The sequence below is a fragment of the Porites lutea genome, chromosome 6 (genome assembly GCF_958299795.1).
Source record: "Porites lutea chromosome 6, jaPorLute2.1, whole genome shotgun sequence".
Taxonomy (NCBI): Eukaryota; Metazoa; Cnidaria; class Anthozoa; order Scleractinia; family Poritidae; genus Porites; species Porites lutea.
Window position 1 is genome coordinate 1,588,594 of NC_133206.1, and position 25,348 is coordinate 1,613,941.

At 38.5% G+C, this 25,348-nt stretch overlaps 1 protein-coding gene across 2 annotated transcripts; it reads left to right on the top strand.

The window, feature by feature from the left end:
* The first annotated feature begins 9,314 nt into the window (after nucleotides 1-9,314).
* On the top strand, nucleotides 9,315-15,980 carry LOC140941185 (acid-sensing ion channel 4-A-like). Of its 2 annotated transcripts, none has more exons than XM_073390161.1 (7): nucleotides 9,315-9,519; nucleotides 10,278-11,221; nucleotides 11,811-11,958; nucleotides 12,457-12,516; nucleotides 12,975-13,122; nucleotides 14,343-14,434; nucleotides 15,581-15,980. In XM_073390161.1, the coding sequence occupies exons 1-7, from the start codon at nucleotides 9,474-9,476 to the stop codon at nucleotides 15,700-15,702; spliced, it is 1,560 nt and encodes a 519-aa protein (XP_073246262.1). In that variant the 5' UTR covers nucleotides 9,315-9,473; the 3' UTR covers nucleotides 15,703-15,980. The 2 variants fall into 2 exon arrangements, with proteins under 2 accessions (XP_073246262.1, XP_073246261.1); XM_073390160.1 differs by having other exon boundaries at nucleotides 9,318-9,519; nucleotides 12,454-12,516.
* Nucleotides 15,981-25,348: the final 9,368 nt, after the last annotated feature.

The window sequence follows — 25,348 nt, forward strand, 5'->3', positions numbered from 1 at the left end:
TTCACAACTTCCCGTGATCGCTTAGAACACTAGCTGATGGATGTTTGCATAACACCAAATTAGACGGTCATCAAATTAGTGAGTTCATTTTCAGTACTTTCAGTGTACTGTATTTCGTGAAATTTATATCCTTTCTAATCTTTTACACATACTAGTCGAAGACTAAGATATTGCTATGTAACCTGCGGTTAGTTATCACATGACCAATAATATTGGCCGTCCTTCCACTAAAAGATACAGTTAGAATTATTATTTGACGTGCGCACTAAACCCGGCAATTAAATAGCAAACGTCAGAGTGGAGAGGCTCAGAGTTCGCGCGTTTTAATTGGCAACTGTTGAGACTTCGGATCTTACCTCAGGTACACTCAACAGTAAAGTAACACTGGCTGTAAGTATCGATGTCCAATGGTACATTATCAGTACCTCGTCCCTTAATTTTTTATGACCTTTTTCATTTGCAGATTTGCTTTTGCTCAAACCGTGCGCGTACAGGTGTTGGAGGCAGTGCCGCTAACTTGGCAGATAACCTGACTAAGTTTTAAGAATGGCCAAAGAAGATAACGAAATAACTGACATGACCATATTGAGCCAAAGAGATTTGCCTGAATTCCTTGAACTTCGCGTGAAGATGCCGCGCGTTCACAAGTTACATTGGAGAGATGAGAAGGTTTCACATGAATTGGTTAGAAGGATAAAGGTACTGAGATCATCTGTTGTTGAGCCCAGCAACTTAGCTTCTGCTTGTGACAAAGAAATGAAGCTATTAGGAATCCAAGACAGGCAAAGCAGTGAAAATCAAAACAGTTTCCATGATATGACCAGTCCTTGTGCGGTCGAGAATGTGGTTGAAAAATTGTCTAAAATAGGGGATGGAGTCCTTGAGCAGGAACCCATTGCTCAAAACACTGATTCAAAGTATCGAAGTCGTAAGCCTGATCCACTCTATGTCAGCTTGATCAGTCAAAATTACGTGCCAACCACAAGCTTGGCTAACAGTTCTCAGACAAGTTTTTCCGAATGCAATTTTGTTGCCATCAAGTTAATGCCAGAAAAGAAATGCGCCCAAGAGGAAGAGGAAGAGGAAGAGGGAGAGGAACATGTAAATTCGTCATCAGTCTTATTTACGGTTTCACCACAGGAGAATACAGCTGCCAAACGAAAACTCAGCTTTGAGTACATACAAGAGGTTAGCAAGCTGGGAGTTTGCAATTAAACGGAATCAGTGTTCCCAGCGGGTGTTTTAAATCAGTTGTGAAAGAGAAAGTACTTACTTCACAAGGACCTACGGTGGCTTAGGCTTGTGAATGAAACAACAGCAACAAAAAAATACTTTAGTAAGATTTACGTTGTAAACCAATTTTGGAGTTATTTAACTCCGTCTTTCGTTGATTAGTTCTGAAATATGAAAAAATCAATAGACCATATCAACCTGGCTTTGACGGCTTGATCGTACATTGTATACAAAAAATGGGTCACTAAGTCGTGAGATTCATCTAATGTTATAGTACGTTCGTAAACCTTTAGTTAATTAATCAGCATTTTAAGCACTCAGAAAGAAAGCTACGTTTTTGATAGTACCGAAATTTTTCTAAGTTTAACGTCAAGTGTAAAAAAGAGGATTTAGTATAAGTTTCATATTTTATAATATATCAAAAGCTACAGAAAATAGATACTCTAGTGAGTGGCGAAGTTGTGTACATAATTCTTAGAAAATGCACAAAAATAGACTGGACATAGTGCTTATTACGTAAATGGGTAACAAAGAGTAACAAACAGTATTTTCGGCCTGATTTCAGTTGCTCATAAATTTGCTCTTATTTGAACCTTGTTTTGACTCAGATTTTATAATTGTTTTTTCCCCTTGGGTATGGTATCCACGGTATGGGGTGGGGTGTATGTGGTGGGCTCAGAGTGAATCCATCAGTAGACCTCGAAAAGTATTAAAGCTGCTTTGTAATGAAACCTTAAGTAACGGGTTAGTGGTAGCTTGTCAGTCTACTAACAGTCTAGAAGGAATGACGTGCCATTGTGTACGTCATTGTTACATCATCATCATTTTAAAAACATTTCTTTTCCTATTGTTTTTTCTTACCGTGTTTTTCGTACTCTTTCTGACGTCATAGTTTATTTTTTCTTTCTTCACTATTCTTGATATCCAATTTAATCAAATTCTTTGATCAAGCATTCCTTACAGAAGCCTTAATTTATGGTGTCTCAAATTCTTGTTTAAGCAAGGTGTTCTCGTTTTCACTTCACTTTTAAACCAGCTGTGGAAACACTTGCTAAACGGAAGGATCGAGCGGAAAAACGTTCCGGAAACATCTAAGAATGAATTGCCAAATGTTTCCGCACTAAGTTCAGTTTCCAGTTAATGCGTAAAATATATCCTCTTTGCGCAAACTGCAAGACTTCTTGAAATATTTACCTCATGTAGATTTTTATCAAAACTTCACACAGCAGAAAGCCGCAAGCACACACTGTATACATAACGTCGAGCATTTTCAAAGAAAATGCTTATAAGAGCTGATATTCGATAGTGAAGTCATTGTCAAGTGACATTCATTCCGATTGCGAAACAATGGATCATAATAATGTTCAGTCTATGACGTGTAATCCTTATGTTATAATGCATTTACAAAATATGTCAAGCTGTTTAGGTTTTAGCCTGCGTGGCATGCGAGAGGAGCGCAAGGAGAAGGCCTGCAAGGACGGTTTTGTTTTTTTTTCGTTTTTCACATCCACTAGAGAGATGCAAAAATCGGTCAGTATTTCAAACACGTCAATCACAAAACTAACCTAATCCTCCCTTCTCCCTCACGCGCGGTCTCTTGCCCAAATTTCCTTCCTCTTCCCTTTCTTCCCTTTCGATGATAGAAGGTGTGTTTTCCAGCCTTAAAGAAAGAACTGAGTGAAAAGAGATCCGATGGGACAGCCTTCAAGAAAGAACTGAATAGTGTTCTTTTTAACGTCGTATACGGTGTTGATGATCCCAACGGGAAAGTGGACATTTTTAACTCGCTCTTTGAAATCTTGTCTGGACAAGCACGCTCCTCTACGCAGAACTAAGATCACGCGACCCCCTGCGCCCTGGCTGAATAAGGGGCGCATTAGCAAACTACTGAAAGAACGGAATGTACGTAGGTATTTAGGGCACAAAACAGGCTTAGCAAGTGTTTGGATAAATTGTGTGAGGTTGGCAACAAGATCAAGACTAAGATCAAGTCACTTAAACGTGCTTTTTTCAGGAGTGCCTTATCATCTAATAACCCAAAGAGCTGTGGAATACCATACATCGTATTTTACATCCCTGCAGTCCCCAGCCAATCAAGGCGGACCCTGACGCCCTGAACAGGCACTTCTCATCCACATCACACCGCTTACTGGGATCAGAGAGTTCCTTATAGACCTCATTAACTCCCTTCCTGAGGAGCACCTTACTTGCTCGTGTGTTTAACCTACGCCCCGTTACTTACAGTGAGGTAATGAAGATGTCAACTACCATGAGATCTGACTGTCTTAAACAAAGCACTGATATCAGCTCTTCTCGAGAGGCCTGGAAGGTTGCTCGTGTTTCGCCCATCAAGAAAGTAGAGTCTCCTGTTGAATCTGATCATTACCGACCTATCGCTATCCTACCAGCAACCAAAGTCTATGAAAAACTCGTTTTAAGTCATCTCCTTGAATACGTCGATCAGAAACGGGTGCTCCATGAAACTACATCTCGATACCGTAAGGGTCGTTCGACCACTAGCGTTCTTTTACGTATTAGAGACGATACAATTCGAGCAATGAAGAATGGTGAGTTAACACTCATCGCCTTCGCGGACTTTTCTAAGGCATTCGATACGGTGGACTACTCTATTTTCATACGTAAGCTACATGTTATTGGATTGTCCAAGGCAGCTCTTTTGTGGTTCTTGAGCTACTTGACTAACCGTCGACAGTTTGTGCTTGCAAATGTCCTAAAAGGAGTTCCACAGGGATCAATTCTTGGGCTCGTTCTCTTCAACCGCTATGGGACTGACATCCAAGATTGCTTAGAAGATGGCTCCTTAGCTTTCATTTCGCTGACGACACAACGGTGCTGCATCACGCCACTCCCAAATGAGACTTCGATGTCTGTGTAGACAAGATGAAAGAAACCCTCAGCAGCATCGAGTCGTGGGCAGCTGACAGTAACCTGCTACTGAATGAAACCAAAACCAAGACCAAGCAGATGGCTATTACCACCACCAAGCAGATGTCTAAAGTGCATAACCTTGATCTCACCTTGAAAGATAAGACAGTTAATAGGGTAGAGAAAGTTAGGAAATTGGTTTAGTGAGGACCTTAAATGGACAAAACATGTAAATGAGGTCACATCATCATGCTGTAAATTGCTAGCCACTCTGAGAAAGATCAAGAATATGACGCAAAGTCTCTCGTTGAAAGCCTCGTGCTATCCAAACTTAACTTTAACTTTTGGAGTGATGATTTCCCATTGTTTTAAACAACTTAACGCATGGTCTGATCTGTTAGCTGCTTAGAGTGGAGAATACTTTTTAGAGACAACATGGAACTAAACATAAGGTAACTTAAAATTGCATGCAATCAATTCTCTTCCAAATTGTCGAAGATACTTCTCGTAAGAGACGCTCGTGGTTCGGTTGTGGTAGGCGATCACTTCTCGTGAGCGTAAGCGATCAGTAAAAACGAAATGCTCAGTCTGTACGGTCAATAATTCCTTGCAAACTTAAGGTGGTTCGACTAGGTATTTGATAATGATAATAATAATAATAATAATAATAATAATAATAATAATAATAATAATAATAATAATAATAATAATAATAATAATAATAATAATAATAATAGTAGCAGGCGTTCGTTGGCCCTATTCTTTAAAATTGTAAAACAATTATTTTTAAAAGTATTGAACTCTGGACACCGCCGTACATTAGCGGGTACTTCCGAGGTGTGTATACTTTAATAGCTGTTTTTGTACATTTTTACCATTTTATCGATCTTAACATAAATTTCCAGTAAAAATCCTTATAATTTGGCTTCCAGTAGGCTGTTGTGATTCTGGGCTCCCTGTGATCGCACAGTCAATCTATTGTTCGCTTGACACCTCATTCTTTTTTTTGTTTTTGCTGATTTCCCGGTGGTTTCTTTGCTGCTTTCCTGATTCTTTGAAGGCTAAAATTAAAGAGCTCTTCAATGAAATCCGTGGTTAAGAACGTTCGATTAAGTTTGATTGTTCGATCGAGTTCGGAAAACGAACTTAATCGAACTCTTACGCAAATTTTTTGGTTCGATTGTGTTCGATTACCGAACTTCACTCATCGAATCGCGCGTCTACTTTTCATCCCCAAAATGGAGAGCTTGCTCGCAGGCTACCGACAATTCTCGACGTTGGACAGAAATTCTGACTTGTCGTGTAATTACCCAGATCCGACTCAGATCTCAGGTAATTATGGGGGCGGGGGTGGGGAATTTGCGAGCCGCAAGAATTTTTTTTCGTTATCAAATCCCTTATATGAATTTTTTTAGGCCATAGCATGAATATTTTTTAGGGTTAATTGGCGTGCATGAATTGTTTTTCATTTAATTTTTCCTAGCGCGAATATATATTTTTTTTGTACCTCGCCGTTCCCCCCCCCCCCCCACCCCTTCCCCCACAACTCCATCCCATAAGTTTTCTAATGGTCCGTCCCTTACGGTTTTCATGACTTGAGATAATGTAGTACAAAACCTTTTGAATTAAAGCAGTAAATGTTTACCAGCCCTTTTCACTCATCAGTTTTTTTAAAGGCAGGGTAAACAAACCAAAACGCGGCATAAGCAAAGAACGATTGGAATTCTAAGCCAAGTGACATCAGAATTCGCACATTAACATTGCAATTTTGCTTGGATGTTCATGCGTCGCTGATTTTCTTTCGCCGCGTAGATGAAATAACTAAAACAGAAAACAATGCCACTCTATTTTGGTCAACAAACCACTTTGTTCAGTCAATAAAATATGAAGAATATTAATCATAACTCAGTACTGCATGTATCGCGTCCGTGCATCTTCGTGTCATTACGGGATTTTGTATTGACACCAGAGACGTAAATAAAAACAAAACAAAATCAGGCTAATGAAATGAGGGAAAGACTGGAATCGAGGGCGCAACGGAAATCGAGACTACGCTGGGCACCGCCTTCACAAAGTATTATTTAACACCCTCCTTTTACGTCATCACGAAATTTCACGAGCTTAATTAATGGTTCATAATATACGTGACTTTAGTCAAGAGTAAGCTTGATTCTTGCAGCTTATTAATATCCCAGTTTTTGAGATGCTGCGTCGAAGAATCCTTACATGTTCTATGCGAGAGGTAAGTAAACTTAATTCGAATGTATATAAACCGCTTCTTCAATTCTGTTCTACGAGACTTCACGCCAAATTGCAGTTAGCAATTTATCATGAAACAAATAGCTGAAAGCAATATTTATTTCTACCTTCGACATCTCATTGGAATTACGTTTTGAAAAAGAGAAATAATTCAATTTTCTAGTCTCTCCTAGATAACGACTAATGAATGAGAAAAGTATTTTGTCCTTATGACTTAAAATAGCGACGGAAAAATGAAAAAGTGTGTGAAATGTGTCTTAATTCCTTGCACAAGCTTGAGTACTCCTTGTAAACTGCAAACACAGCCGTCGCATCTCGCCACTCGAAACGTTCCACAAGAGCGACGGCTGTACTGCAAGGCTTACTCCTTGTCGGCAAGAAATAAATGACCACTCGGTGGATAAAAAAGCTCGTACTATTACGTTACGTATTATTTTGATCAGCAATCGTTTTGTTTATTGACCTCACGCTAGCTTGTATGATTGTATGACGATGCCTTTTAAAATTATAAATTCAGGCACGTCAATATCCTCTTTTAAATAAATATTGATTGATGGTCGCTATAATTATAATATCATTGACAAATTACATCGATTGCACATTTTTTGATAGGCAGTGTTAATGAAACGGTGTCACAAATATGACACTGACATGAATCTAGTAATATTATTCTTTGTTTCTCTAATTTTATCGTGACAAATTAGAGTCCTTTTAAGCAAAGATTTCGTAAAAAGCTGAAGTACTGAAAAGCATCTAAAAATCAACTCTGATAAATCCAACAACGGATTCGTTGAACCTGTTAAATTTTAGAAAACAGTATGAGCCAGACTATTGTTTTAAAAAAAGGTAAAATTTTACGAAAATATAAATTAGGCCTCAATACAAAATTAAGTCCGTACTATATAATTTTAAAACGTATGTCAGGAAAGGCAACAAAAAGATTTAACAATGGAGGTAATAAAAGAGGCCCAAAGCTGGAAATTATCCTTTTGAGAGGAAGAAATTTCTACAATAAAGCTGCCATAGTTGATGTACCTTTACAGTGACCCTAGAATTGAATTGGCTTTTATTTTTGCAGGTGGTGTGATATTTGTATATTTAATGTAAGAAATAAAGATGTTGTTGTTGTTTGTTGTTGTTGTTATAAAATCTACCTTGTAAAAGGTTTGCACCCAGGAGTCATTGTTTGGTCGTTCGGGTGAACCTAGTCGTGATAGGACTGTTGCATTGTTGTTGACAGTGACTGGCATTTTGACAACCTGTGCGATAGTCATCGTCAGAGTCAAAGTGAGTTGTATAACGTCAGTTGATGGTATTGGTCGCGACATAATTGACCAATCAGATTAATAACCAGACTCTGAAGATGACTACCACACAGGTCGAAAAAACGTCAGTCACTGTGAACAACAACAGTCCTATTCAGGACTACGTTCACCCGGAGGATCAAACTCAGCCTACTTTTGATAATTCACCTTACGGACCGGTCATTATTTATCGCCGGGGAGGGTGAGGGGGTTGCGCGGGGGATTTTAGGGGGGATCGCTTGATTTCTGGGAGACTCAAAATGGGGGGATCATTCGTAACTGAGAACCCAAAAGGGGGGATCGCTAAAAACTTTGGAAGGATAATCAGAGGGGGGACCACTCAAATTTGCTTGGAAAATGAAGACATGTAAAGGGGATCACGAAAGCCATCAAATGTTATTAGGGGAGATCACTTCAGTGAAGTAACATTCAAATGGGGGATCGGCTAATTTTCACCTTGTTTAGCCCCAAATCCTCCGCCTCCAGCCCCCGGCGATGAATAATGACCGGTCCCTTATTTGCAAAACAAAGCGGAATTAAAAAGAATGGCGATGTTCAGTTGAGAAAAGTCCCAATTCTTACTTGCCAGCTCTAACGAAAGGTGAAAACTATGAAATTGTTTTAATGAGACCCAGTAACACAATTGGTCAAGTCGCTCAGAAGAAAAATGAAGAATCAAGAAAGTTTGGGACTTATATATGGCATTTCCATGAAAAGTACTTCACACAGGGTCCTAACTTTTTATATATGGGAGCTATGAAGGTAACCAAGACCTTCTTTCTAGGGCCTACTCTTCTTCCCCTCCCACAGAGACCCTGGGGACAAGGTTTGAAAGCCATTTCACAACGTTACGGCGTTTTGCTCACGGCGTCCCACCTGCTAGACCGCCACTATCACATTGTCACTTTACTGATACTTTTACTGACCGACTACACATAAAGCCCAGGCACAAGTTTTTTCAGACGTGAATACCGCTATCTACTGGGTAGTAGAATTGGTTTCTCTAATACTTATCTGCTGGATAGTGATTTATCCGGTGGATAGCGCTGTCCAGCGCTTGAACACTGCAGCTAGTCAGTAAGCAACTCTTATTCATATTGTTGGTCACGTGTTCCAGAATCGACCATAATCGAAAGCAAGCAATACTCTGAGACATTATCACTGAATTACCAATGAAATAAACATCCGCCTTGATTATATATTAGTATTTATTCGCTTAACCGTCCTGGGCGCTTACTAAATTTTTGGACCTTGAGGGTGAGTGCTTATTTGTGGTGGGCGCTTATTCAAGGATTTGCGCTTATTAAATTTTCACCATTTTCAGTAAGTGTAGTATGTTTATTTTGCAACAAAACAACAGCGGTAATAACAAACCGCGAAGACGTAACAAAGTAAGGTTTCTGTAAAATACTCTGAAGAAAACTCAGTCTTCGGGAAGTCTCTTATTAGTAGTTATTCAATTGTTTTAGGGTGGGGGGAGGAACAGGGGTGGCGCTGGGCGCTTATTCGAGACTGGGCGCTTATCAACTTTTTCTTCCTTTAGGATGGGCGCTTATTCGAAGTGGGCGCTAATTCGAGGTTGGGCGCTTATTCGAATAAATACGGTACTTGATTTTTTTGTACCATCGGCATGCAGCATGCTTTCCGTGCTGGCATCTTCCTCCTGTGTGTCCTAAAGCAGCCCAATTGTTGAATAGTGCAACTGACAAACTTTATCTCTTTCCGACATTAATGTATTCTCAGATATAAAAGGCAAGCCATTCTAGACTTGAATCGCTCTTTGAACTGACGATGAAGGAAAAGACGCCTGTCAAAAGAGAAAACAACTGGATTTCAGGTAACTAGATGGCCTTCACTGCTAGCGACCTCCCCGAGAGGGCGGGGGGGGGAGGGGGGGATGGTGGAGCAGTGAAGTTTCAAGTAATTAAGACTAGGATGGGGAGTGGTCTGGATTAGAGGTATCATTCATAACGAAACATTTAATCATCAGTATGGAGTATTAGTTTTTCAAGGGAAGGGGTGGAAATGTTTAGTTACAACTCGGCTGATTCTAAAATATTAAAACAAAATCTTTCAACGAATATAGACGAGGGTCCATAAGCTAACAAACCGCTGGGCCCATTTCGTTTTGTTGATTGATATTTTATCTTATTATCTGCGAAGAGGTTCAATGTTAACAAAACAGCTTTCCGGACCGAGTAATTTCTAATTTGAACGGTCTCCAGGTCAGACGTCAATAGACAATAGACTAACGTTTGGCGTGGAAAAAACCCTCTTGACTGGGCTCAACGTCAGGACTTTTGTCTAACGTCCGACGCCAGGAATTTTGCAACTAGCCCCGGAGACCAGTTCAGTGAAAAAGCTCTAAACTGAATTTGATAACTTTCTTAGGAATAATTACCTACCTATCCTACTGATATGAGATTAAAATATATGCTGATAATAAACAATCAGTTCCAGCGGTGTGATTAACTTCTTAATAGTATCCTTTTTTGTTTATATATTTGGTGTGATTTTATTTAGCTGTATAAAAGACTTATTCAGTTCTAAACACTGTTTTATTTATTTATGTTTTTTTATGCTTTTCCATACTAGGAAAAATGACAACTGAGGATGTTGAGCTTGAAGCCATAAGACCAGAGGCAAAACAAGAAAATGAAGGTGATTCAGATCCCGAAAAAAATCTCCCAGGCTCTATGGAAATATGGAATAATTTCGTCAATGCCACTTCATTACATGGTATTCGATACGTGTTCTGGAAGCGACCACTCTGGGCCAGGATTGGCTGGCTTCTTATTCTCCTGGCATTCACGGCTTACTTTCTGTACACAGCACACAAATCTCTTGTTAAGTATTACAACTGGCCTATAAATACCGTCATAACTCAAAAATATACAGATAAGCTGGACTTTCCAGCTGTATCAATTTGTCCGCTTAATCTTGTAAGTAGGAAAAAGATGTCTGCTCTGGACGGCGACCCCAATTACGTCAAATATGGCCTCAATGACAGTGTTTGTTCTGCCACGGCCGCAGTGCGTGAAGGGAAACCTTGTGGAGCAGCCATGATGTGTTGTTGCTTGAGTTTTATTTTATTTGACGGTGCGAAAATTGTTCCAAACTGCACTCAGGAGTACTCTGAAAGACTCATAGCTGCTCAACAAAGATCTGGGATTTTTTTCGACACAGGCCGATATTATGAAAAGTACAGTCAGGGAATCGAGGAGATATTGAGTCCTGGTTTGTGTTTTTTCGACACTTCTGAGTGGTGCGGAGTTTTGGATTTCAAAACAACAGTCACCGATTGGGGTATATGCTATACCTTCAACGCTGACCCTAATAACATAAGAAAGGCGCAACTCAATGGAGCTGGAGGAGGTTTGAATATCTTGCTGGACGCTCAAGTCGAAGACCACACAATTGGAAGGCTGTCAGAGGGTTTCACAGTAGTCATCCATCAGCAAGGGGAAACCATCATTCCTTGGGATGGAATCAACGTACAACCAGGGATGCAAGCTTCAATTACATTACACCAACAAAGGGTGAGTACCACTATCAGCACAGGAAAAGGTTTTAGTCGCATATAGCTGCGAGGGTCTTGTTTAATCAAATAAGGATAATAGTCCGCATATTTTGTCATATGGGTTTGAAACCCTTAGTGGCACCCATCTACCAAATCCTGGGTTAAAAGGTTTTAAGACTTGTTTATAGTGGAAAGTGCGCTTGGCTTAATTCCAGCTAATTTATAGGCACTCCTCTCAAATACTTAGAAACAAATAATTCAAATACAACATAACAGGATAAAAAACCCCAACTGGCACGAGGCAACCAGTTGGCTATTTACAAGCGTGGCCGAGGATTTGAACTCGGGCGACAGAGAACAAATCCAGAAATTGGCCAGAGCGGGACTCGAACATTGAGAGCCCGAAGCACTGACCACTCACCACGCTGCCTCCTAAGTTGAATACCAGTATCCCCTGGAATTTCAATCACGATCACGATCGGAGTTAACTATGCTGGGATAAAGTGCCCCCTGCTCTGTTTTTTAGAGGTTAACGCCCATTGCGAAATAGCTAAGACGGGTTCTTTGGCGAAAGTGCAACTGATTAAAGTGTTGTAATGTCTTGACAGATAATAAATCTTGAGAAACCTTACGAAACAAAATGTGAAAATAGGAAGTTGAAGACAAAGGGAACCTACACAACGAAAAGCTGCTTGTTCGAGTGTATTGCTGAGGCCGTGATGAAGAGTTGTAAATGTCACCCTGCTGAATATGCGGGTATGAGTAATGTCTTTGTTGTTTGCTTGTTTTCTTTTGTTCTCATAACTTGATATAACTAATTCGTCTACGTCACCGCCCTGATCAAGAAGTTGTTAGATTTTCATCTTGGTCAAACCAAGGTCAAACCTTGCACAGTACCCCAACAAAAAAGTATAAGCACCTTCGATCGTGCGTTTCTCCAAAAGAGTAAGGAAGGTAAAACCCGGTAGTGAGGTCAACCTTAAATGTGTGTATGGTAGCTGGTCCCCATCAGCTTGCAAGCTGCCTTAAAATGCAACCGGATTTATTAGATAAAAAAAAATGATGGTGATGTTCATGACGATGATGATGATGATGTCATTGATTAAGCTAATTGAGATTTGGGTTATCGACCTACAGAAATGATACGTTAACATTCGTCTGAATACTTGACTAGATCGGCATTCTGTAAAGTCTAAATATTCAGTTAGCATATAAATGAGTTGTAATGGTTTGGTTCACTCACTTTTTCAGCAGAGGAGAAGACAATAAGAAGTTGTACTAAAATGGATCAGCCCTGCATTCTCAATACTACATGTAAGAAACCGTACTCTGTACTTTCTAAAGTATAGCCTTTTCTTTTTTCTGAAGTCCGAACGGGAGGTGGGGGTTGGGGTATAAGTAAGAGCCCTTATCGCCATCCGCTACAGGAAGATCATTTATTTTACCAGCCCGCTTTAAGACAGCGAATGATTAAGACTGAAACTGTGGTTTGCAGTGACATAAAGTGGCATGACAGTTTGTGAATGTGTCATGACTGCACCGTCCTGGGTACGAAGCAACAAAGCAAATAATAACAACAAGAAATTAATGGAAATCTTTCATGTTTTATCCTTGGTTTTTTCTTAAGTCTAACCCGTTTTACATGCAGTTGTCCTGTGCTTACGTATGTTTGCACACTGATGCTTAGTCGCCATGTAAAATGGCTTTAAGACGTGAAATCTTACCCGCTTTAAAATCCGTCTGAAAAAACACATATACTACTGAATTTTCAGCCTATTTGGAGACTACACGATGCGACTGTCCAGTCCCCTGTAACGAGACAAGATACACCACTGAGGTGTATTATTCAAGTTTCCCGGATGTGGGCTCTGCAACCGTAATGCAATCACTTGGTTTGAATCGTTCTTTTGATTACATGAGGTACGTATCGTCGACCATGCAACATATGCATAAAAGATTAAGGGTGAATGCCACGACTCGAGGGAAAGTGCAATGCTTCGTCGTTGGGTATAAGAGGCAGTTACGTTTAGTTATACCTAAAGTGTTAAGGAACTTTTTGTCCAAAATTCATTTTAATTGGTTAGTAGTAAATAAGTAGTAAACTTGTGTAAATATCTTAATATATAGTGTGAAATAATGAAATAAATTATAATAATTAAAAAAATAGAGTCAAGAAAGTTGCAGCTATTGATCACCATTTATTTAAGACAGTTGTTTTGAGTTGTTTTTAATCTAAATTGGGTTAAATCATAGTGACGGCAATGTTTGTGATGAAAGTAGGTGGGGGAAACTTTCCATAAAATCCCTTGCTTAGGGTTCCAAACAAGGATTGGTCACCGCGGGCATGGCCCCCAAGATCCTAGGGAAAATAAGAGGCTTATTGGCATTTGCTACTCCTATCGATAACAATGCAGTTCCTCGCGAAGCGACGGCCGAAGACTGTCGTGCCAAGTGAGGTTTATAATTTTGTCAGAATTCGCATCGCGTGTGACTCCCACGAGGATCGCTAATCGAAGTGTGATCTAGCTTTAGCCGTAAATATTTCTATCAACCTTTATATCGATTTGGGCATCTGCAGTTGCCTAGGAAAAAGACAGCGTGTTAACAAAACAGCCACAAACCTGGAAAATGAAATGCTTTTGTAGATACACTTCAAAGATAGAAGTGCCTTTTAGAGAAAATAGGTGCGATTTGGACATTATTTTCAAAATAATAGCGAAAATCGAAATAAGAAGACGGGTTATATCGACTTTTTAGGACATACGTTGTTTAAATACGATGAAATGCGTTTAAATTCGGTTTCCACCGTCAAAGCTCGGTTTTTTTGTTATTGTTGTTTTGTTTTTTGTTTTTGTTTATTTGTTTATTTTTTTTTGTTTTTATATATTGTCTTTTTTCCATTGGCTCTTTTCCCTTTCTTCCTACTTCTGGTTGTTAGCCTCTTCTTAGCGGGGTTCTGTGATTCACATATTTCTTATACAATATATAGATATAATAAGAGAAAGTCGTTGCTTTTCTTTTACTTTAACTTTCATTTTCGCCTTCTGTTTATTAATATACTGACTAATGGACGTTGCAGTATTCTTAGAGTTACAGTAAATGCTGATCGTTAACGGCGATCTATGACCCTTATTATCTAGGAAAAACTTTGTATTCCTTCAAATTGGTTACAAGACACTCAGCTACGAATTACAAGAGCAGACGGTGGGATTTGGAATTGAAGCCCTATTTGGTATGAGCTATTTTTAAAATTGCTTATTTCATATTCAGGCCAATTTTTTTCTTTTACTGATCGCCAAGCTGAGTACGCGCACTACATGTTATAATTTTTAGTTTTGAAGTCTTTCTGATCTGGGTTCAATTCTTTGAACAAAGGGGTGTATTTCAGGCGGAGGATTACCTCTTACACTTGAAAAAGCGAAGCTAAAATACTTCCATGTTTTTATGTATCATCATCAAAGTTTTTTGTATTAAAAGTCTCCACTAAACAAAATACATCGTTTTGAACAACCTACTTACATTTTATATTGGCGACGGCCATGCATGCAGTTTTTTAAAGATATGAGGCAGCTTATTGCTCTGCGATGGACCTCATCTTTGCCGTAAATCAAGTTCTAACTTTAAGCAGTTTGAGTTTGAATGAGACAAATGCCAGCAACCCCGCCTTTCCAATAGGTACATTAACAACAACAACAACAACTTTATTTTTCGTATAAAGATACAAAAGTTGGATAGTTTACCCGCATATAGTTGGAAAGCTAATCGTGGCGGGGCAAGACAAGTACATGAATAACACAATTATCTAATAAAAACCAAAACCTTAAACTATTAGAAAGCCTTGCAGATTTGCAACTAAAAATAATTAAAGCACAGAAGTTAAGTGATCTAATTAACACAGGGCTTACTGACGTACAATGCATTAAAACAAGGAGTCACTGACTCTTAAATGATAATACAGGAAAAGAAAAGCAGACATTAAAACCTTTAGCAGGTATATCTATGGACCTACTTTTTTATAATCATGGGGATTATATTATAGTCGTCCTCCTTTTCTATAATTAGATATCAAATAGCAATTTGAGGAGAACTATTTAGAAATCGTTCTTTTTTAACGTCCGATATATTTAGTGGTATCTAACCCACAGCTTTACTCCGAGCCGAGAGAGAGAGAATTGTTTTGTATTTCTAGTCTAGAACTTTTAACATTGAATTCGAAGTTTCCAGACGTAGACGATCCTGCATCGTATGAGTGAATATTAGAAGTATTTTGAGGAATACAAAAGTTTGTGTTTCTTTATATAGCTCATCACTCTTGGTACTTTATCTTCAATACCTGCAAACTAATTCAATCTTTTTCTTTTGGTTTTTTTGTTTTTAGGTGAAATTGGCGGAAATATGGGTCTCTTCCTAGGCTGCAGCCTGATGACTGTATTCGAGTTTGCTGATTTTCTTGTGGCTTTGATTTATGTTCGAAAATGGCGTAAAGAATATCAAACATAAAATTCCTTTTAAGGCATTATACTATATACTTTACTTTTCGAAAAGGTAAAACGATATTGATTTACGACTCTTAAAAAAAGTTAATAAAATAAGTCATCAAGCGGTGGTGCTGAAATCGTTTGAGTATAAGGGGGAAATAGTAACTACAGGAATCAATAAAATGCAGTCGTATTTCACAAGACGCAACGAACCGGAAGTCCAAACAAAAAAAAATAGATTGTTTCATCAATTGATATAGCAAGCAATTTGGAAATAAATCACATTCTACTAAGCTGGAACCTTTTAATAAGGACATACGTACATTTATATGAAATTATTAGACTTCTGACTACAAGACCTTAAATTATTTAACAAGGTTAAAATGACTTAAAATGACTAATATTATTAACGCGCACTGAGAAGTTTTTACAAGAGTCTAAATTCCACTCTGTGATTGTCTATACAAACTATAATTGGTGTGGTAGCCTGGTGTTGTCAATTAGCAAGCCCAGACCTACTACCTATGTACTATACTGTTTTTCATATTATTCCGCCAAGCAATGGAATGCTCTTCCTGACGAATTATGGAACATTTAACGACTTATTTTCAGAGAAGTGTACAAAGTCTTTATACGTTTGCTGCATTTGGGTTGCTATACCTTTTGATTGAGTTATTTTACATTGGTATGCCTATGGTGCAAAAAGACAGAAAAAAAACTAAGAAAGAAAAAGAAAAGAAAAGAGAACTTCCAAAAGTTCGTTAAAAAGGTTTCTTGGTCAGGAATGCAGTCCTAAGATCTTATTACAGTCGACTCCCGATAACTCGAACCCTCGCTAACTCGAACCAAAATCGATTTCCCCTGGATTCGCCCATACATTCACTGTAATTTTACCCTCGGTAACTCGAACCCTCGATAACTCGAACTCCCGCTAACTCGAACCAATTTTCGTTTCCCCTCAGGTCATTTTCTGTATAATTTTACCCTCGATGACTCGAACCTTGTTTTGAACCCTTTTGATTTCCCTTGAAGGTTCCAGTTATCGGGAGTCGACTGTATTCAGTATGTGTGCTCGTACTCTCTTTGGTGAAATGTCGGACGAGTGATTCTGGGCACGATAATGGCTACTCTGAAAGAGTCCTTGTTATTGTATAATCTAGATTAATTATTACAGAATTTTAGTCATTTCGGCACGCGATAGGATTTGTTACATGAAACCTAATTTCTTCGAGTTTTTTGAGAGTCACTTTCAAATTCCTTTTTATCTAGTAAGCTTGTAACATGTCCGCGTGCATGATACTCGAATTGTATTGTCACAAAGCGGTTTCTAGAAAAGCAGAAATGTTTACAAACGTCATCGAAAATAGCAGGTGTCGTTTTTACCTATTGTTACATGTTGGGGCCAATTGATTTTCTTACTTTTTTTGTTGTTGTTGTTTTTCTGTTTGTTTGTTTGTTTAAAATAAATTACCGCCGAAGTTTAGAGTGGTCACATTCCAAAACAATTGTCAAGGCAAGACAAAATAACATCGGCGAGGAAAATGTAGGGAGGGCATGGAGCTAACAGGACAGATCATCAGTATAGCCTTCCTTGCCTCTCATGCCAATTTTTGAAGCCCAATTTTGTGTACAAACGATGCTATTCTTGTCGATCGAAGAGCTTTTTACAGCAATCAAAAAATAAAAATAAAATTTAATTGGCCAGCAACTCTATTCCCTATATGCCTTTCGCGCTGTTTCATATTCAAAACGGTGGGAATCGACTGACAATAAACTACCCTAAATTGTTGGTGTCCCTTCATTGATTTGGATTCATTTGCAAGAACATACGCGTTTAGCTGTCGCATTTGATCACTGGAATTTTTATTGTTTTTAGGCTAAAATATAATGAAAATTCCAAGAGGCAAATGCGACAGCTATACGGGTATGTTGCGAATGAATCCACCCTCAATTTATAATATTCTTCTTTTCACGTCATTAACTGAATTAAAAATTCAGACCTAATAGAATGGTTCATTGCCATAACAATTTGAACGCCGTCCGTGACTTGCGCCTTATTAGCTATAGAAAAAATTATTCCTTAAAAGTAAAAAAAGAAATAATGGATTGCGGACCTGTTGGGTCGATAATTGCTTGCACATTTTACATTAAGTGCGAGAGGTAAGTTCGTTATCAGATGTAGGCTTCCTTTTGTGTAATACATTTTCGATATCAAACTGAGAGAAACTTGTCATAATGAAATTGAGCCTGATAAATGTATATTTACAATTATATTTCTCAAAACATTAGGACCATCTTCTGAATAAGAACCCCTGTTAACCTTTTCAGCCGAAGCGTGAATTCCAAATTAAGATCTTTCTGTACAAGATTAGACCTAATTACGAGCATATCATTTCCGGGACCTCAAATACACGGCAGAAGAGACTGAGCGCCGTTCTCTTCAGGTGAGTTAATGTGAGTAAAGTTTTCATGGCTAAAACTTCAATTTTCTTGCCCCATGTAGGGCAATCCGGATCCGTCCGAAAAGCGGAAAATTTTTGCTTGTGGACACCAGAATCCTGGGATTTCGAATCCATATATCAGCTCAAAGAATCCGGAATCCACAGCGTGGAATCCAGAATCCAAGATGGTCTTAGATTACTTACACTAAGCGACTTTTCACTGTGCAGTAAACATGTCGCTGTTCAATAAAAATGTGAGATTTTCAAAGAAAATGATGAATATTTGAAGTCAAGGATATGTATAAAATCTATATTGTAATGCTAGTACGCAACCCTTTATGCCAATTTTCTTCATTCATTTGTCGAGGCGAACTATTCCGTTAACCAAAAGCGAAAGTTTAACCAGCGAATAGACTTTAAAAAATACCAGGTTTTTTGTTTTCATTTTTTTAAAATTTATTTTTGAAAACTGAGGAAGCTGCTATTGCTTCACAAATTGGCTCACCCCACCAAATATACAAACGACAGTAAAATTCGGCGACTTTTTGCGGAGCCATATCTTTGGCAGTTTTCAACAAATCACGCTCAAACTGATCTTCTTTACTAATTTTAAGGCGTTCTCTCCCGCCGTGCGCGTGTGTGGACGGCTGTTTTTCACTAACTGGTCCCAGTCAAAGGTTGAATAAACTGTGAAAGTGTCCATTCTCATAAAAATCTCTCTTTTGTGACGTTGCAAAATTAAAAAGTGTATTTTTGACTCTGATACATTTCTTGAAGCGATGAAAAATGTCAGAGAGAGCGGACTAACTACGAAGAACCAGGTCAAAAGTGGGAAATTTTTGTCTCACGATTCTCGATTCCTATCGGAAGTGAGAGAGCAAGAGGAGCCTTATACATGTAAAACTTTTACCTGTCGAAAGTTACGTTTAATTAGGGACGGACGATTAGAAAAGTTATGGGGGGGGGGGGGGGGGATTTTCGAGCTGCAGGAATTTTTTTCGTTATAAAAATTCCTTGTATGAATTTTTTAGGATTAATTGGCGTGCATGAATTTCTTTTCATTTAATTTTCCCTTGCGCGAATATTTTTTTGTACTTCGCCCCCCCCCCCTCCCCCCTTTATAAGTTTTCTAATGGTCCGTCCCTTAGGGTCGGATGCTGGGCAACATAGGAACTCTACAGAAATGCTAATTTCAGGACGTACAATGTAGGCGACGCTAAAGTGAAAAACTTTATCCATTTTCCATCATAAGACAGACTAAACAGATTGTCTCGGTACCAAATATTAGAACTCTTGCAACTAGTTTTTAAAAATCCAGTGCGACTTTTTTAATTTTAACAAACATGTTTCTACCGACGGTACATCCCTTATCGTCAGTGGGACGGTTATGAAAGTTTACAGCTGGTAAGACGTGTCTGTTACAAAGTAAAGTAATACGCGCTACCTAAATTTAAAGTTAACAAAATTATCAGATTCGGGTGCAACTAAGTTTTAAACTAAAGTGGTCGAATATTGGTCAAAATAGCGTATATTCAAAGATGAAAGATGGCCGTGAGTTTCTTGTCAAAAACAAATAAACTCCTCATCCTATCGAATATAGCACGCATTGTAAAACGCCGCAAAGCAAACGGAGCTAGCTATAAGCCGCGAAGCTGCTGAGCGAGCGGCCAAGTTTATATGGGATGCGCTTAGTGCAGTTTTAATCGGCCTATGTTTTTAAGCTAACGTTGACATTAATTGTCAGGTTTTTTCTGCGTGTCTTCTCTGACAGCTAATAAACTGACGTTTGGTCACCAGTTATTAGCTAATGTTCGTTTACCTTTGAATAATTCTGTTAAAAAAAAAAAAAAAATTATCAATGGTATGAGGTAAATTTGACCTCGATAGGGTAAATTTATACTATTTGTCGAATCTAATACAGTTGTAAAAAACGTGACTGAGTGCATGGCTTTTAAATATAGGCCTTCATACGGAGACATGTAATTTCTAAACTGTTTTCACGCTTTTAATTTTTACTCCATATTTTTATAATGAAAAAGTCTTTTGGTATTTTAATCTGGAGTTTCCAGGTGTTTCGGTTCTAAACCAGTTAATGAAAATCCCAGATACGGTGGACATATATCAAAACTCTTACCATGTCAAATGACAGAAATGATAGAACTGATTAACATAAGGCCGGAAATGCAAATAAGGCCATAAAATTGTTAAAACCTTATTGAAAATTGTAAACTATACACTAAGACATATTGAAATATAAGTGAATTACATCAGTGTTACATGAATTCAAACCTAATGGCAGAACTCTTATGGTTCCTTGTTATAACAATTTGAACGCCGTCCGTGACTTGCGCATCATTTAATTGTCAATATTCCTAAAAAGTAGAAAAAGAAATACTTGGATTGCGTGCCTGAGCTGTTGGGTCGATAATAGCTTACATATTTTAAGTGCAGAGGTAAGTTCGTTATCAAGCCTTTTTTTTGTAATACATCATCGATTTCAAACTGAGAAATACGAGAAATAGAAACTTACGATAAATGTCCAAGATCAGTCTTCTTGCATTCTGCTCAAGTTCACCTACTCAGCACTCTTATAGTCCATGAGGACATCACTCTTTTGTACTTCGTTATATTTACAATTATATAACAATTATAAAACATAAGGACCAAAAAGCTATCATGTTTATATGCCAATAGTCAAAGTAGCCACCGGACAACTCCTGTGCCTACGTTAACACTCTGATTCAGCCGAAGCGTGAATTCCAAATTATGATCTTTCTGTACAAGATTAGACCTAATTCCGAGCATATCATTTCTGGGGACCTCAAATACACAGCAGAAGAGATATAAAACAGATTCATGGTCTTTTCATTATCAAGTACAGCCGATGTTGCCCAGTATTCGACCGGTACCATATCATGATCCGACCTATGAAAAAATAATCACATTCTTTGTGTTGCGCTTTTTAATATATAACTTTTCGGCAAAGGAAGCATTCTGAAATGAAGGCGAACATTTTAGTTTTAATAATGAAAGTTTTGACCGGCCTTTAGCTTGATCGAGAAACAAATGCAGAAGGGGCCGTTCTGTTCAGACTGAGTTGATGTGAGTGGGGTTTTCATGGCTTAAACTTCAATTTTTCAATTTCAATTTTTTTTATTGAAATACATTGTATCTTTATTGACTTAGTATTTTTATTGTCATGCGTTTTATACATGAGCCTCTGTCTTGGGTGATCCGGGCAACCCCATCCCATATATTGACGTTATTAAATTGATTGATTGATTGATTGATTGATTTTCTCGCCCCATGTAAGACATGAAATATCCGGATCCGAGAACTGAAAACTTTTGCTTGTCGGCACTGGAATCCTGGGATTTTGAATCCATATATCACCTCAAAGAATCCGGAATCCCGCTACCGATTGGAATTTTGGAATCCAAGTTCAACCGACAAGGAATCCAGAATCCAAGATGGTCTTAGATTACCTTACACTTGGCGACTTTTCACTGTGCAGTAAACATATCGCCGTTCTCGCTGTTCAATAAAAATGTGAGATTTTCAAAGAAACTGTTGGATATTTAAAGTGACGATAGTTAGAGAAGTTATGTGCGCGGGAACAAAAATAAATTCTTCCTAAAACTTATTTTTTCCTTGAATAACAAAAGCCATAAACAAAATTTCGCCAAATATTGACTTTAGGTGCCCATCATGGAACCAGTTTTTTCTTGGCTTTTCCGAATCGTTGTTGTATAAGCTACGAACACTGTACGTGTAAAAATCAGTAATTTCGTCTATAACTATCGCTTAGGATATGTATATGTATATGTATGTGTAAAATCTATGATGAAATGCCATTACGCAACCCTTTATGGCAATTTTCTTCAGCATTCATTTGTCGAGGCGAACTACACCGTTAACCAAAAGCGAACGTTTAACCAGGGAATAGACTTACCAGGTTTTTTTAAAAACTGAGGAAGCTATTGCTTTACAAATTGGTTCACCTCACCAAATATACAAATTAAAAGACTTTATAATTTGGCGACTTTTTGCGGAGCCATATCTTCGGCAGTTTTCAACAAATCACGTTCAAACTGATCTTCTTTTAATTGATCTTCTTAACCGATCTTCTTCTAATTATAAGGCCGGTTCTTTCCAGCGGTGTTGATGGTTTTTCGCTAATTAAACTGGTCCCAGTGAAAGGTTGAATAAACTGTGGAAGTGTGTATTCTTATAAGAATCTTTCGTTCGTGACGTCGCAAAAAGGTATTGTTGACTCTGATACATTTCTCGAAGAGATGAAAAATGTCAGAGAAGGCGGACTAAAAACGAAAAACCAGGTCAAAAGTGGGGAATAAAGTAAACAACGGTGGTGGACGACCAAGTGCGTGCCACTGTAGAAGTAATGGCCGAGAAAAGCCATTCACATAAGGGTTGCATGTCCACACTTGGTACCCGACAACCAGTGCCTGATTTCCGGCGGAAAATGGTGTTGTGTTCGCATCTTTAGTACCCGATTTGTGTCTGTGTATATAGTTATTTCATTTTACCCTGTAGATGCCATTTTGGAAACACGGCTTAAAGTAGCGATAACAAAGCATTTCATTGCCCCAGATTTAACAAAAACTGTGTGGACACAGGGACCCGGTGCCCAGTTTGGAGCCCGAATTCTAGCGTGGGTACTTGAAAAGTCTGAAAAGTGTATGAACGAGACCTTCACTGCTAGCATTCGCAAAATCTATGTATTAATATGTATTATTTTGTCTCACGGTGCTTGATTCCTATTCGATGAAAGAGCAAGCTGAACCATATACAATTTTTGCCTGCCGAAAGTTACGTTTAATTCTGGTCGCATGCTGGGCAACATAGGATCTCTAGAACGGCTAATTTCAGGACGTACGCGAAGGTAAAAAACATTTATCCATTTACCATCATAAGACAGACTAAACAGATTGTCTCAGGACCAATTATTAGAACTCTTGCAACTAACTTTTAAAAACTAAAATGGTCGAATACTGGGCAGCATATCGTATACTCAAAGATGAAAGATGGCCGCGTGTTTGTTTTGAGCAGTATCATGAGTTTCTTGTCGAAAACAAACTTAGAAATAGTCGGAAGCATAATAACAGTAGACCCGTTTTCCTCTTAGAATTGAAGATGGAGGAAACAAGCCCTAGAAGAATTGAAAATAACTGGACTTCAGGTGAGGAAATCAGAAAAAAGTCATTGTACGATAAGCAATGCTGTCTAGCCTGACTCGCCTCCAGTCGTCTCTTAAGATTTGTAGGCGGTCATGGAATGGTCGAGGGGGACTATTAAGCGCATCCCTCTTTAATATTTAATTAGGAGACAAAAGAGACGACTGGGGACGACTGCTGATGCTGCTTCCTTTTGTACAACTACAACACCAGAGTGATACCTCTTATTAGTAAAATCCAACTAGTGGTCTATAATCAATGCTGCGTTCTGATTGGTTGAGCTACTACTAGGCTAAGTGTTATAGCCTACTAGTAGCGAAAATCGCCGGCTTTTTGGCTGCAAAAAGGGATTAAAGTCTAGCTTCAACTATCTAAAATTTTTTTATTCTCGATATTTTTGACCAACTAGGTGGATTTTACTAAAACAATTATTCCTCTCGCCCTCATGGCTTCTGAGTCAAGACTCAGAGCCTATTCGGGCGCGAGAAATAATAATATTGTTAACTAGCCGGTTTCAAGATCCATTATGTAAATTACGGACCGAGTTTCCGTAATCTACAGTAGGGTCCGAAAAAACGAGGCTATAAGATATTTATTATGTGGCTTCCTGTTTGGGGGCGGCGGAAACAAGTGCAGGACAGGTGATTTGATTTAATTTGACCACAAAAAAAAGTTTACTGGATCACCAAAACAATAGCACATCACAAATGCAAAGGGCCCATTTAAAAACGTTTATTCGATCAGAACTAAAAGCTCGGTAAGTTTTAGTTTGCCAATCTGACACAGCTGTATTTTAAAAAATAGACCTTGTGTCTGGCTCGTACGGTGGGTCGAAGTCGCTTCCAATTTTATGTTGGTCTAAGAAAAAAAAAAACACTGCAAATGGCAAAGAAGCTTGAGGAGATTATCAGGTGCAGGAACGTTTGTTATGATTGTAGAAGGAATAGCTTGTTGGCAAAAAGTCTTGTATCTCTGCCAGTCCATTGTCAACTTTTTTACTGTGATCTGCGATAAAATTTTCGATCACCGACGAGAATCCTCTTTCGCGATGAGACTTCTTCACCTTCGTTCTCGAATGAACAACACAAGCTAAAAATTGGAATCCAAAGTAGACAGACCGCAAATTATCTTAGTTGGTAAAAAATATATATCTACGTGTCGCAACTGTTCATCAGTAGGATGCCTAAAATGCGTGCAATTCCACAATTGGTTTGGGCTCCATTAAATCCTATACCAATTACAGAACATTTTAGGAGGAGCGACCCACCATGTGAGCACAGTCACGGACAATGTAAAGTGAGGAAAATAACGCAAAGTAAAATTAAGACGTTAATAAACGAACTAAATGTACACGTCAATTAAATAAATAAACAAATAATTCGCGCGCTCAAAATAAAATTGTACGCGCACACGTACCGAGATACATCTGAAATACAACACTATGCAATAAATAAGTAATGTAAGGATACGATGGTGCAATTCAAGCCAGGATTACTAATCTCATCTCCCGCAGGGCTGCACCATACTTCTCGACGATAAGACCATGGCGACTGAAGAATTTATTAAATGATTTCTGAAGTAGATTGGTTTCAAAGCCTGGCTGTCTGAGTCGTAATGAAAGTCCACGGAGTCTATTGATGAAGTCAACTTGACTTCAAATTCGACGTGCAAATTCTAGCATATCTCACCAGTTGAGATATATAAACACCGTAAGCTGGATTAGCGGGAATGTTGCTGTCCATATGAGGAAAGTTGACAATCCGAAATGCAAAGTCCTCTCTCTTATCGTAGATGCTGATACGGAAGGGTGTGTTTTCGCCAGTCTTTCCAGGACGACGTCAACTTCCAAGCATGTTCTCAGGATTGCAAACAGTGATAACTTTATTTCAATCATTTTTTCGAGATAAAAAGATTTAGAGCTGCAAACTGAACATTTATGTTTGAAGTTGCTGTCCGTACAGTAAGTTATAGACAGCAAATTGACCAATCGCAAGGCGAAAACAGACTTAGCAAAATAAATTAAAGCTTTATA